This window comes from Xiphias gladius, chromosome 19 (assembly GCF_016859285.1).
Source record: "Xiphias gladius isolate SHS-SW01 ecotype Sanya breed wild chromosome 19, ASM1685928v1, whole genome shotgun sequence".
In the NCBI taxonomy this organism is placed as follows: Eukaryota; Metazoa; Chordata; class Actinopteri; order Istiophoriformes; family Xiphiidae; genus Xiphias; species Xiphias gladius.
Window position 1 is genome coordinate 23270406 of NC_053418.1, and position 14691 is coordinate 23285096.

At 39.2% G+C, this 14691-nt stretch overlaps 1 protein-coding gene across 3 annotated transcripts in view; it reads right to left on the reverse strand.

Moving 5' to 3' along the window:
• galnt9 (polypeptide N-acetylgalactosaminyltransferase 9) overlaps positions 1 to 14691 on the reverse strand; it is an 89980-nt gene that overhangs the window by 42661 nt on the left and 32628 nt on the right. For all 3 annotated transcript variants that reach the window (XM_040155576.1, XM_040155578.1, XM_040155577.1), the window contains one exon: positions 1579 to 1776. In XM_040155576.1, the coding sequence (XP_040011510.1) occupies positions 1579 to 1776 (198 nt within the window). The remainder of the gene's footprint in view (positions 1 to 1578; positions 1777 to 14691) is intronic.

Sequence of the window (14691 nt, forward strand, 5' to 3'; positions counted from 1 at the left end):
TAACTCCTTGTGTTTTACAATTTACACTGATTAGAAACTGAATTGTGAAAATTGCAGGTACTGCAGGGAATTATCCACTGACTGTTTTTGCAGCAAATCAGGGTCCCTCTGATTAGAAGATATTTATTTTTATTTCATTCATTACTTTATGCAGATGTATAGAGTTACCCGGAGACCTAATCAGATTTCCAGTGTAGCATGACTTTTAGGTTTCAGTCACAGGAGAACCTTTACGAGGTGATCAGAAAGGCTTCAACATTAAGCTCATGTTCACAGATTCACAGCTATATGGACTCAACAGATGTCTATTGGGATATAAAACCATTTCCATGCAATATAATGATCCTGTGATCTTTCTCAGCCTATTAAATTGGCAGGCTTTCACAGACAGGGTTTTATTCCTAGTTGTATATGTTTATAAAAAATAACTGATCATATTTTAATAAGAGGCCTCCATGTTTTTTTTTTTTTACTGTATTCTGTTTTAATTTGCTGTTAAATATTTTTGCAGTTAATCTGTTTTTGTCTTAATAAATTCACTATAAACTATGTCCAGTCAGTTTTACTTGGTAGTTTTTTTTTCTATGGTTTTTAGGTTTTTTTTCCACTGTTAAGCTACTTTCACAGAACTCAAAACCTCCTGCACAGAGGTTTCATATTGAAAGCCCTCCAGCGGCTCAAAAGGTATTCTGTAATTCCTCTTTGCATTTTCTGGTAGACTTTTATATGAAACAAGTTTTGAGTTTCATATAGACAGTAACTTAACAGCATCAGAACAAGTAGAAGTGATGGGACTAAATTGATGATTGAGTGAAAAGTATTTCTGCTAAAAAAAGTAAAAAAATGCAAAATCATGTATTCATGAACTCATTGCTGTGGAAATGTACATTATACTGTTTTTTTGACATGATATTCTTTGTACCTATCTGGTCACTGTTTTATAGATAGATATTTTATAGCCGATACACTGTAACTAGAAGGCCTAACCCCATTTCCAGTGTTGATTTGTTGTTCTTGGTCATGGGAGAACTGTAGAGGTAAAGTGAAATGCTTTAAGAATAAGCTCATGTCCACGGATAATGCATTAAATTCAACTACATGGATTTTGTAGTTAGTGTTACTGCCTTCCCTGGCCTTGATGTTGATTGGAATATAAGACCACTTCCATGCAACACAATTACTCCTGTGTTCTTTTTCAGTCTATTAAAATTCAATATTATTTTACCAAGGACGCACATAACCAATTCTTGGATTGTACAGACACATGATACAAGCCCCTGCTTTCCTCCAAACAGCAGAAGTATAATGGAATGCTCTGCTCATATTCACTACACAATTACACTAATGACACCGCATGGCCATGGCCTTGTGCTCCTGCATCAAAATGAAGATATTCATCATGGTAATTAGACAGCTTGCTACAGTGAGGCTTTATTTGTGTGTTTGGGTGGCACACTGGACTCTAGAGCACAGCAGTTTGATGGTTCCACACATGAATAAGTCATATCCCGGGGCTATCCATATTTCATCAAACATCCTCATCTATAATGAACGGTGTTCACCAACTAAGGCTCTCACCTGATAGGGGCTGTCTCATCGCCCTTGTCCAGCCACTCCTGCGGAGGGATGATGTACATACACCACAGTCCCCAGTTGTAGCCGTGGGCAGCGTTGGCGTACTGCTGTACCTCAAACGTGTTGTACTTGATGTTGTCTATGGCGGGCAGGATGATGCGGGTGTGGTCCTCCTTCATACGGGTCAGAATAGGTTCAGCCCTTTGGATTAGAAAAGAGATAGAGGTTAAGAGCAGACTCTCAAACTTAAGTATGCAGAGGCTTCACAGCACAGTGTCATTCTGCCCTATAAAGTTTTGAGGAAATTGATATTGAAACAAATGTAAAATGAAAACCTTGAATGTGGTTTCACAGAAATTATGTATTGGAAATCAACCCAAATATTTTAAAACATATTGAAGATAAAGCTACTTACTTTAGATCCTGATTTCACAAAACAGTGCCAGGACCAGCTATGGATGACTGAATACACAGTCTCAACTTTCACTCTAGCACTTCATTTACATGGGTTTTCAGTGACTATGCAGTCTGTCGAATCAGCATGTATTCAGCAATCAAAACTATTGCCGGGATCCGCTTCCCTCCACTGTCTGCGATGCAAAGTTCTTGCAAAATGAATTTTCCACCGAACAACAAATACTATCATATCATATTTTATATCTCCTGCTCATGAAAACGAATGTCAAAATGTGACACTTATCCGGCTGAGAGACTTGATAAGAGGTAAAACCTGATAAAGCAAAACACATCAGGTGAAAAGAAAGGCTTAGTCTACTCCTGGGAAAGCTATCCACTGTCTTTCTTTTTCCACACAGTCTTTATCTCATGGCTTTTGCTCAGGGGATGCATGGCCGGCGCACATCCTTTTAGAGCACATCAAGTGGAGAGCAAGGGCCATATTCACAAAACATCTTCAGGGTAAGAGTGGGTCTTAACGACACTTTTCCCCACTAAAAAACAACCCTATAGAGCATCTGTGCAAGCAGCTTATTATGACCCATATTTATGTTTTTATGTTAGGCGACCTTTTGCGGTAATTATTACGGGAACAAAGCAGGAAGTCAGGTGACGTTATATAAAGAGCGACAAAGTCTGCATAGGGAGCAGGTCAGCGTGGGTGGAGGGGTCAGCAGAACACATGACTTTGTCTTGTTGAAACAGGAGACCGGTGTTTGTTTCCTGTTTGAAACCAATACTCATCATTGTTTCTTTTGACCATGACCGTTCCACAACCTTAAATGCATGTTTAATATTGTAACCATGATGACGAAGTCCTCTAACCTTAATGAAGTACTTATTTTAACCCAAACCACGATCTTTCCCTAAACCTAACTAAGTTGTTTTTCTGTCTACATGTATCCAAACCTTGACCAATCCATAAGCTTAAGTGTGTTTATTATTGTACAACAAAGGTCTGTAGAGGCACTATTTCATGAGATGCTCCTATGGGTCCCCTCAGAGTGTAGGAACAAACAACTTATATGGTTGTCCTGGTTGGAGGACTTGTTGCTCTGTATGGGCCAGATTATGAGAAACTCCTCAGAATTATGGGCTTGTCAGTCCTAACAATAATACTTAAATGTAAGATTTTTGTCTAAGTTCATGGAACATTTTAGCACCAGCTCTGGAACACGTGGAAAGATAGGGGTCGTCGAGAGGACATATGAGTCACTTAGAACAAGCCACAAACAGTCCTGAAAGTGGCCGCTGCAGGAAAGTGAATCTAGTAACTTGGTAAATAGTGTTGAAAGGTTTAGACATTAACCTTTTGATAATAAATGTATAAAACCTGTTTGAAGTACGCTGATAAAAGAAAAGCTAGTTACAGTGTGGAGCATTCTAGCTGCTAGATAGAATTAGACCTTACATCAAACAGCACAGGCCTCTTGAGATGCCACAGTCCAGCATTTCCATTTCCATTTTCATTTCCTATAGATTTACACCAGCTAAAAGAAGCCGGCACTTTGGCCATCACTGGACGATGATTATGTTGACGGCAGAAATGTAGTTTATTTCAACAGTCAACACTGATTTCTTTTAAACAGTTGTATGATGTTGTATCTTTTTTCTTTAATCTGTAAACAAACAGAAATGTAAGAGGAAAAATTTGTGTTTTTTCTGGGAAGTTACTTCCTGTCACTGAGACTCAAAGAAGCTGCTTGGCTCCATACTTAACTCACAGACATGAATGCCGTTATTCAGCTTCTCATCTAACTATCGGTATTATAACAAATTACTTACCCAAAAGTTTAACTATAAAGGCAATCTTTCCCTAAACTTAACATGACCATAACCTTAAAGGATAAGCTTGGGCAGCTAAAGCCTGACATATCTTATTCCTCTGTGCCATAGAGCTCCACTGCTGTCCAAAAACTATTAAAAACACTTCAGTGAGCCACATTGTTGCACTGAAAACATGTCACTTTATTATGATGAACATGGGAACTGTAGTTTATGTTAAATCAACCCCACATACATTGTCCTGCTACAATAAATACTAGCGCAGCGTAACACAGTAAAAATAGCCCACAACAAATGGCACTACTTAGTCTTGTTTGAGTAATATTTGAAGTAGTTGTTTTAGGAAATTGCAAAAAAAAAAAAAAAATACATAAAAAATCAAATACAGTATTTGTGACTTGTTTTTAAAGATTTAAATCTTAAGTACTGAGAGATGGACCTACACATTGTTGGTTTGGGTCTTTTTATAGCATTTATTGAAATTACAAACATTTTGAGTATCATCATTGCTTATCCTTTAACCAAGCAATTTAATATGCGTTAACTGGAAAAAAGCACTGCTGTGTCTTCAATGGGGGCAAAAGTACAGTATGAGCAGTATGGGACAGTAACTGTCCATGCAAATTTTTAGTCCTTCATCCACACAATTTCAGCAAATACCATTTTAAAATGTAAATTCAAAAAATGTTGTTTTGAGCTACACACCTTTTGGGGACTGTATTTTCCACTACTAATTACTGGTGTATTTACTTATGATTAATACACCAACACAAACCAAACTCCTCATCCAATGATCATAATATGTGACATCCTCCGAAGCAAAGTATCAACCCACCTTTTTCTCTTTAGAGTTCTCCTCATTCCTTACAGTAACAGATGCTCTCAGCAGTTTTGTTAATATGTCTTAAGAGGCCACAATTAGCTATGGTAGGAACTTTAATGTCGATTAGGATGACTTATTGGTTAGACAAAATACTCCTGGTTTTTGGTGCTAGTGTCTCTTGGTCCCTGGAATGGTTTTCCAACGATACCGCATACAGTAATCACAGCTCCCTCTGCTATTTAAAGCCTTGGCTAGGGGAAATTTGGTGTTGAGATCCATATGGTGGAGAAAGAAGCTGAAGTGCTGCTGGCACTGGCTACATTTTTATAATCTTCCTCATGCAGCGAGATGATCGCCTCCATATCTTCAAAGCAACCCTTCCTAAGTCAATTCTTCACATGATATACTTCTGAATTTAAAAAAGAGGCAGAAATTATAAAATGATAAATGTATCTCTACAGAACACTCCCACACTCGAACTTTCTCTGTATCTCCCCACCCACTGACTTTCTTATTCTCTGTGCCCCGCCCCCATCTACATCAAACATCAAACCCATGTATCTCCCAAAAGCAAAATTACAACTTATCACATGAAGGTACGGGACAAAAAGTACAAAGTAAATGGTTCCAAATGGAACTATATAGGGTGATATCAGTAAAATCATTTAAAGGTGGGGTAAGCAATTCTAATCCAAAACACTTTTCATCATATTCAGTGAATATCTCCTCACGGTCCACTAGCTGTTGGTTCTGTGTGTGTGCTGATAAAAAATCTGGTGTTCCTACACGGCCCTGGCTCTGTAAATGGGAAACAAACAAAGTGGCTCTGAACGAGCCACACAACACTATTCCGGCCAATCAGCAAGTTTGTGCTTGTGCAAAGGGCAAGGGAAGAAGAAAAGAAATGGGGAGTTAGGGGAAAGGGGGTGATGGGAGCAAGGGAGACGGAAAATCTGGCACATGCTAATGGATAGTGCCAATCTATTGATTACCTGGGGAAAGAGAAGGACCAGTCTACTGTTCCTTTGCTGCCAGGCCATGTGGAGTTTTGCATGTGATTCATTGGGACTGCAGAAGAGAGACCGGCAGCGATGTGAAGGCGAGCAAATGGAACCTGTGACAGCATGATGGTGGCGTATACTCCACAACAAAATCACATTATCAAGAAGGAGAGATGGCCGAGAAGCAACCAAATAGGAGAAGGTTAGAAGAACAAAAATTGAAATAGAAGTGCAATGATCAGGCAAGGGCGAAGAGCCGCCTTAACATCGGTGAGGCTTTCCAACGGTGGAGACTGTAAAGTCGGACTGGGAAAGAAATTCAGCCCTTGATTTATATGCTGGGACTGGCCCCCACCTGGAATGACTGGCACACAGAGAGAGCATGTAAAGAGACTGACGGGGCAGGTAAAAACTTAAAACTTTTAGGGATGTTTTGACAGTCCACCAGCCAACTGATACGATGGCCCACGGGGAATTTTCCCATTAGTCCTGATGGCCAGTCTGACTATGGTGAAGAGAACTCCTAGAGTTGATAGGCATGAACACAGATACGGAGGTTGCTCTGTTTCTGCTTGACAGGCGTGTAAAACATTAGTTTTGCAATGTTTCACAGAGCTAACAGGTCAGTATTGTTTTGTCCCGCTTGCTAACGTTTTTGATTTCAACTGGTTAGTTAGCAAGCAGGTACCTGTGTCACATTTGTGAGATTGGTAACATTAAATTACTTGCTCACAGATATTCGGCTTACCTTTTAGTTTTGCAAAATAAGGTGTTAATGTGATGTTAACTATAATAGCAGGAGAGTTTTGTGTATCGCTGTCTGCAGCTGCTGTGCTTGCTCTGGGAAACCGTCTCATTCTCTCTGCATGTTAGCTTCACAGCAACAACTGTAGTGACAGTTTGCTGTGCTGTTGTTTAATCTATATCATGGTACTTGTCCGTACAACATGTGAAGGGTTTTATAGTCACGAAGTCCTAAAAATATGTTTGCTAGCACAGTGGATTTATTTGGTTGGATGTATAATTCAAAATGCTATGCCAGGTAATGTTACCTTCCTTGTTAGCTTAGCTACAAACCTCTGGTCCCCTCTTCTGCAGAGAGAGGACTGTATTTAAAAAAAAAAAATCTGCACAACTAACTCTCACTAGTTTTTGCTTTGTTGTATTTTGGATGCTGTATTTTATGTTAAAAGGTTTGTTTTGCTTCAGCTATGAGCAAAAGTATCCACTTCCACGCTGTTAAGAAGCTCTGGATTCCTCCATTGTGTCATTGCCTTAGCAATCAATTTGGTGAGCTGAGATTCCGAAGGAGCACTGAAGGGAGGGGTGTATTTGTTTTGCTCTTCAGTTAACATATCAACAGTCTTTCTCCAGAATTGCTTACTCTACCTTTAATAATGTGAGAGTGCTTGGTAAAAGTACTACAGTTGCAATTCTGGGAGGCAGGCAGATGGCGCTTTCTGTCTGTTACCGTTACAGAATATATCTTAGAGAGTTTTCTTCTTTAATTTTTGGCTTTGTTGATGACCAAAGTTGTGGATAAAAAGGTGGGTAACTATAACCTCCAGTAAGGACCATGCAAACGCCCAATACAAATTAGCTGTTTCCTCATTTCCAGTCTTTATGCTAAGATATCCTAATTGCCTGCTGGTTTCAGCTTTATATTTATTGTACAGACAAGATTGGTATCGATCTTCTCATCTCATTCTCTACCGAAACAGTTTCCCATATTCCCAAAATGTTGATCTATTCCTTATGAACTTATGCAATAATATTATATGGCATACTTTTTAACTGTTTCTGACCAGCCTTTGCTAACAAATATGGCGGAGAGATCTTGTGGAAATGATCACATTTTAAAAATACATTCAGTTTATTAGATACACCCTACATTTTATGTGATTGAACACAGATTCTCTGCCATAAATTCTACTTTAATATATGATATATATTCAGTTCGACACTGTCAGGAATGTGTAAATTCAAATATTTATTAATGATTGAGGTCATAGTAAAAGGTAAAGTAGTACTGGACTACATCATATTGAGAGGTATTTCTAATTATTGTCTTTCCTATCTACATGTGAGGGTAGAAGAATATTAAACACATTTGAATATAATGCAATCCAGTGCAACAACACCCGTAACTATAACCCTCAAATGGACTTAAATATGTTTGAGATACTTCTGTGACAGTGTCAACCCTGAACAATATATTGCATCATAACAGTAGACTTTATGGCACACCAGTTGTATTTGATCACATTAAATTGTACAGGTGTACCTAATAAATTGGTCACTGAGCATTTAATCATTAATTTGCCATTGGCATTGGCTAGATGTCTTCACCTGCAAATCAACAAAGAACCAACCAGCAATCATTAAAGACCAAAAAAGCTGCCTGCACTGTACAGCTGATGTCTTGCTGGCTGAGCTTGGTACATACTGCATATGTTTCCTAGCCAAAATTCTACTTTTACAATTTTTTGTTTTAGATCTTAATTAAATTACATATTTAGACTGCCAGAAACTATGAACTGCATACTTGTTCATTCATAAAGATAAGATAGCAAGTAATGATGCCTATAGGGTCATAGCCATAGGTGTATTATAGGAACCTGATACCAGACTCCAAAATGGTGGACATTCACTTTAATGAAAAGTTGTTGCACAGTGTGTAGGCCAAAACGTTTTTCTGCTCCTTGGTTTGCTTTGGCCTTGTGTGCCAACTACATTTTATTGTTCTCCTGTTGGCCACACCTGCGCATTTCTACTCAGACCATAAACTTTAGATTTGGAATGACATCACACCCTTTAAAATCACTTTCCTAGGCTCTGGCAATGTTTTAAAAATAAAAAATCCTTAGTGGTTTAAAAATTCTTAATAAAAGTAGTAACAAGCGACCTTGTTTGCAGTTCGAGGTGTCCATGTCAAACATTTAACAGGCGTCTCTTTTATAATAGTGGTCTATGGGGTAAATTATTTCTGGGTTTTTTTCCCCACTGCAGTACCATGAGTGGCCACAAGGACAAATTGGCAGTAAGGCTGAGTGGTGGCACTGTATCCAGCTCTCTTAATACATCTATGCTTGCACAGCATTTTCATAACAAATTTCAGACTAGTGTTTCGATACTGAACCGCTTCCACATTCCGACAGATTACTTTCATCTATCAAAAGGGGGAGATGGCTGACTGTGATAACCCAAATATCCATACTTTCACTGTCAATGAAAATACAGTCATTTTGTCTTCCACAGTTATGCGTGTTACATAAATTAGCTGGCTGATTAGTCTATATGAAAAATAAATATAAAAACAAATCAAAGTACATGAAGAACCGACACTAGATCTATTTACCCTTTTCTACATCCTCATATCAAGGATGTACAGATGTGTTGATGTCAGCTGGATATTCTCTTTGATGCAAAACAATAAAATATATCTGACACATCTGACAGTTAAACCTCAAAAATAACTTTCTGAAGATAAATGGCCTGAATTAATTTTTTTTCTGTGATTTTTACTGCTGCAGGTTGCAATACAGTGAATTCTTTTTGAAACCTTGGACAGGGTGAGTAAACCTAGCTGACTGAAGGTCGGTGTACAGTATGTGAGTGTGTGCTGGAATAAAGACTTTGCGTTAACCTTTTACACAGGATTTTTCCTGACGTGGTTAGTTGAGGTTGTGTTGTCTCTGAAGCTCCCCCTGCACATCATCCATTAATTTCCCTGCGTCCTTGAGAACCCCAAAACACCCCAGAGCAAGCCAGCAGCTGCTGTACCTCAGGGATCCATGAGGCTGATAAGATAGAGACGCTCTGGAAACAAGGACACATCTGGTTTTGACAGACAAGTCTGTTTCATTCCTCTCCCCATTGTCAGAGTGGCAATCAGGACCACTGGGACAATCCCGGTGGACCGCGGAATCAGTGGGCCGTCAAAAAATCAATTTACCAGCCCTGACTGCCCCTTTACCGGCCCTCTCTGTGTGCCCCTTCCAGTTATGACTCATTCAATATTGTTGATTTATTAACTCTTCGTGGCTCATTGTTTGTCTGTCATAATAGCCAGCACAATTGTGGCGCTTCACATCAGCATGTGCACGTGTTTCGCAGAATTAAACAAATAGAATGGTGTGTCACAAGCCAGGATATGTATCACTGTACAATCTCAATCTATAGCTGCTTTACTCAAAACAGCAACCTCAGAGGATGTTTCACTATCTGTCCTACCTTTGTACAGTGCTGATATAGAACCCTGCAGCTCTCCCCTTTGAGATTACATTTTTTATTAAAATTTTCCAGATTAATGGATCTCAAGCTGGGAATGATTCTGAAGCAGGGAATTATCAGATAATGGGATCTAGCTACGCTCAGAGTTATGCCCCAAGGGCAGCAAGGGCCTCAGTGCCTAAAATAAAATCTCCTTTAATTCTGCATTGGCCTTAACGCAGAAGAACACGTGAGCTACCCATGCGGGAAAAAAATATAATTTTGGTGTACTGTAAATTTCAGGAACTAAATAACCTATGAAAGAGAATGAACATGGACAGCACAACGCCTTGAGGAGAGCACTATTTCTGGTGGAAAACCTTCACAAATGATGGAGCAGTACCAGAGATAGTCTTTTTTATTCCATGCATTTGTTTCCTCATCAAAATATGGTGCCTACATTACCCATGATGCAACTCAGCCACCAACAGTTCAATTGAAGATTTGGCTGTTTTATCTTAGTAGCCACCAGTGTATCCTTCAGCTGCTACCCTCGAACACAGATGAGAAGCAGGCTACCGAGGTCTGGTAGACTCACATCTATCTAACGCCACACACCCAGATTTTTTTCATTATCTAATTTGGAGTCCTCAGACCTCAAATGATGCTGACTCAAGTGACATCACTTGAGGCGATTTATTATAGTTCCCACAGCTCCTCCCTCAGCCACAAAAGGCCCTTTACAACTTTTTACACACATGCAGTAGTACGCCCCAACACCTGTAAACAGACTTTGATGTGTAAAGTCTGTGGAGTTCCCATTTAATTGTTAAACTGTAAGTGAAAAAGCTGTCTTGTGAGTGTTAATGTTGTATTTTCGTGCAGATATTCATCTATATCTCGCTTGGTGTGATTTAGAGTCAAAACCTGCTGGATCTCAACTGCAGTTAACAGCTTACTGCTTAGAGCGTTAGCTATCAACAACAATCTACTTGCATTCAGTTTTTTAAATTCGACCTTTATTTTTCAGTATAGCTAGGTATTTTAAACTCTAAATTTGGCAACATGACAGCACATCTTTACTTACCTCACTTAATGTTCTCGACTCTTTTAGGTTTCTTCAAAACTTCATTAGAAGTAGGTGTTACTTTCTCTCTTGTAACTCCTGTTGGTAAGTCATGTATTTTGAGACAGATATGATATTTGCTCATGTTGCAACTTCCACTTTATATTTCCTGTATTCATTTTGCTATCATAAAGCTAACCACCTTTAAACTGACTTCAATACATACATGGGATGGCGGCTAAAATTGAGTTTGGAGAAGAGATGCAGACAGATGCAGAAATTCCACAGAGTAGTGAATCCATCAGATTATTTACGATTATGTACTATTTTTTTAAGATTAAGTAGAACAGTCATGTCATTAAATTTATGAACATATGCATGGAGAAAATTATTCATAATTGAGATGGGCTAAATGGCTGAGTTACATAAAGTGAAATCATGAAGGCAATGGATGAAATTAATATATAAAGGTACATGTAGATGGGTGGATTGGTATTAATGTGATTATATTTTTAGATACAACATGCTCACGCAGATTTATATAGTATGCTTATATGCAGTATAAGTACACATACATCCCTTCTGTCTTTCCTGGTGCATTAATGTAAATGCTTAGTGGGCTTTAATGGGTTAAGACCACATCTTAAAGTTTTTATTAAAGTTAAAACAGGATTGGGGGTTGTGAAGCCAGTAGGAACATGACATAATGACCATATATAAAGACTTAACATGAACGTAGGCTTTATATCCCACAATAAACAGTGCCACATATTTCAATTTTTGTGGTCTATGTTAAAATAGAATGTGTTGTAAAGCAACAAAAAAAAAAAAACCTCACTTTTTTAGTATAGTTTATATGATGAGATATTTCTACGTAACCATATTTACACCATACAGTCTTAATATGGAGGTAATGCCAGTATAATTAATAGTTACACTGTAAGGTATCTTCTAAAAATGCACAGTAGTGTTGTGATCAGGTTAGTGTTGAGGATTGTAAACTTTTGACCATACAAAAAGTCAAGAGTTAGCTGTTCATTCATACTAATGTTTCACAAAGAGTTAAATTAACACTGTGGTATGGATCCATTTAGATAGTTTTAAAGTGTTAAAATGAATTTTGATAGTCTTAATCTGTGTTTGCTCTGGATGCATGATGCAGAATCTTAGCCTGCAGAGTTTCTAGCCATTTTTAAGAAGATTACATCTGTGAGGCTGTCCACAGTCCTCCTGCCTGGCTGTTTCACAGAGCAACTCATGTATATGTAGAGCAGATATTAATATTGGCCATTCACCTTCCTCCCATATAGAATGCAAAGTCCAAGGAAAGCAAAGGTATCCATGCAGAATTTCAATTAATTATGGCATCAGGGTATTCTTGAAGTGGACAGTGGGATACAGAAGCATGAACAGGAAAAGGTTCTTACGGTGCAATGTTAGGTTCCACACTATGTCTAAATGCCTTCTTTCAGGACGTGGCTGATATGATACAAATGTAAAGCCTGCAAAAATCTTCTGTGGTTTCAGAGGTCTGCCTGGCCTGTGCTCTGTGAAGCACTCAGTATGGCTGCTTGCGTACTGCCAGACACAGTGAGCGACATGACAAGACAGGATTTACTTTTACTAAGAAAAATGTTTCCTCAACCTTCAACAACGCCTAAATTTATGTCCCATTGAATTGAAGATAATACCACTGTACCTGCATGGCATAATGAGCAGAGAGAACTCCATGATATAAACAAAGGAACTGATATCAAATACGAATGTATCCGTTTCCTACTTTTATAAATTCCACCAGTTTGTCTTACTCTTAGATAAACTCACCAGGTCACATAGCAGCGGAGGATTCAACATTCATCTGTATTTCATTACAGCCTCCCCGCAATGACAATCTTATCTCCTGCACACACTCAGCAGGGAACAGCTGCTACACTGCTAATCATTTATTGTTAATAACCCGAGATTGCGACTGTGTAGGGGCTTCAAAAACCTAATAAATATCAATTTCCCTGCACCTCCTCTCTGCAGCCGTGTGGCTGAAATGTGCCATACAGTGGATCCTAATTACAACACACTCCCATTTCCTGCCATTAATCCTGTTTATTTACAGAGCATGTAGAAGGAACCAGGTCATGTTTGGAGCAGAATGGACATCCTCTGTCTCAGGGATGGATGGATTTAAAGCATTAGAGGAGATGGATTGTGAACATTTGGCTGATGCAATACTGCATTAATGATAGGCAACGATCTCATATCCTCATATTAAAGAAGAGCAAAGCCGTGGAAATCAGATTCCATCACTCCTCTGGTGGAAAGTGCTCGCTTTTCAACTCCTTACACACCAACAAGGTGTGAGGAAATGGGAAACAGATGTCAAGTGCACTATACAGTATGATACAATTATGCTTGCTTTAACAGTAATGCGAACCAGCAATACATTTCGGTTGCAGATGTACAGCACTCCAGGGGGAAAGCCATGCCAATAAATCACAGGGCTGCAGCTGAGAGCTGGCAGCATTGTCTCTGGCTCAGTGTGCACAGGAAATGTGTACAAGGTCACTGAGGGAGACTCACAACAACATCTACCGGAACCATCCATCTCACTTATCACTGTATGTGCCATGGTGAAAAATCATATTATGATAAATAGGGAGCTTCAGTTCTAACAAACAGATAGTGTCGATACCACAAGTGATTCTATCTGAATAAAGGACCAGCACAGAATTTTTGCAGACATACAGTAGCACACTGACACACACAAAGAAATCCAAGCAGCACAAACGAGCTTCTTGAAGATGCCTATCAACCCCTCATTGCTACAGACAGTGACAAATTAAAGGAAAAACCAACATAACGTGTCTTGGTAAAGTGTTGAGCCATCGCATGCCACCAAAACAGCTTCAGTACGCCTCGGCATTGATTCTCCAAGTGTTTGGACTCTACTGAAGGGATGAACACCATTCTTCCAAAAGATATTCCCTCATTTGGTGTTTTGATGATGGTGGTGCTGAGCGCTGTCTAACACATCAGTCCAAAATCTCTCATAGGCCTTCACCTGGGTTGAGATCTGGTGACTGCAAAGGCCACAGCATATGATTCACTTCCTTTTCATACTCATCAAACCATACAGTGACCGCCCCCCCCGTGCCCTATTGACTGGGGAATTGTCATCCTGGAAGAGACCACTCCCATCAGGATAGAAATATTTCATCATAGGATAAAAGTGATCACTGAGAACAACTTTGTATTGATTTGCAGTGAATCATCCCTCTAAGGGGACAAGTGGACTCAAACCATGCCAGCAAACACCCCCCACAGCATAACGGAGCCACTGGATCCCCTCACTGTAGGGGTCAAGCATTCAGGCCTGTACTGTTCTCTTGGTGTACACCACACATGAAGGATGACTCATGCATTCATCTTTGTAATGAGGGCTTTATGCACCACAACCCTAATATAATATTCCTCTCTCTGTCACTGTTGGTGCACTGTTCTTACTGACACAGACTGATCACGTCCTGCATTGACTGTCTCAGTCACCTGAGGAAGAGTTGTTTTTCTTTTTTTCCTTACATATTGCACTAATGCAAGTCTGTGTGACTGAAGCTCCTGCCATCCGTGCCCTAACAATGAACCCTCTTTCAAAGTCACTTAGTTCTTTTCCTCCTGCCATCTTGATAAAGAATCAGAGTCAACTGGTCCTGCTTAGCATTTTTATACATACCACCAAGCATGAATTTATGTTAACTGCTTATTTGTACCAAGCCGTTCTC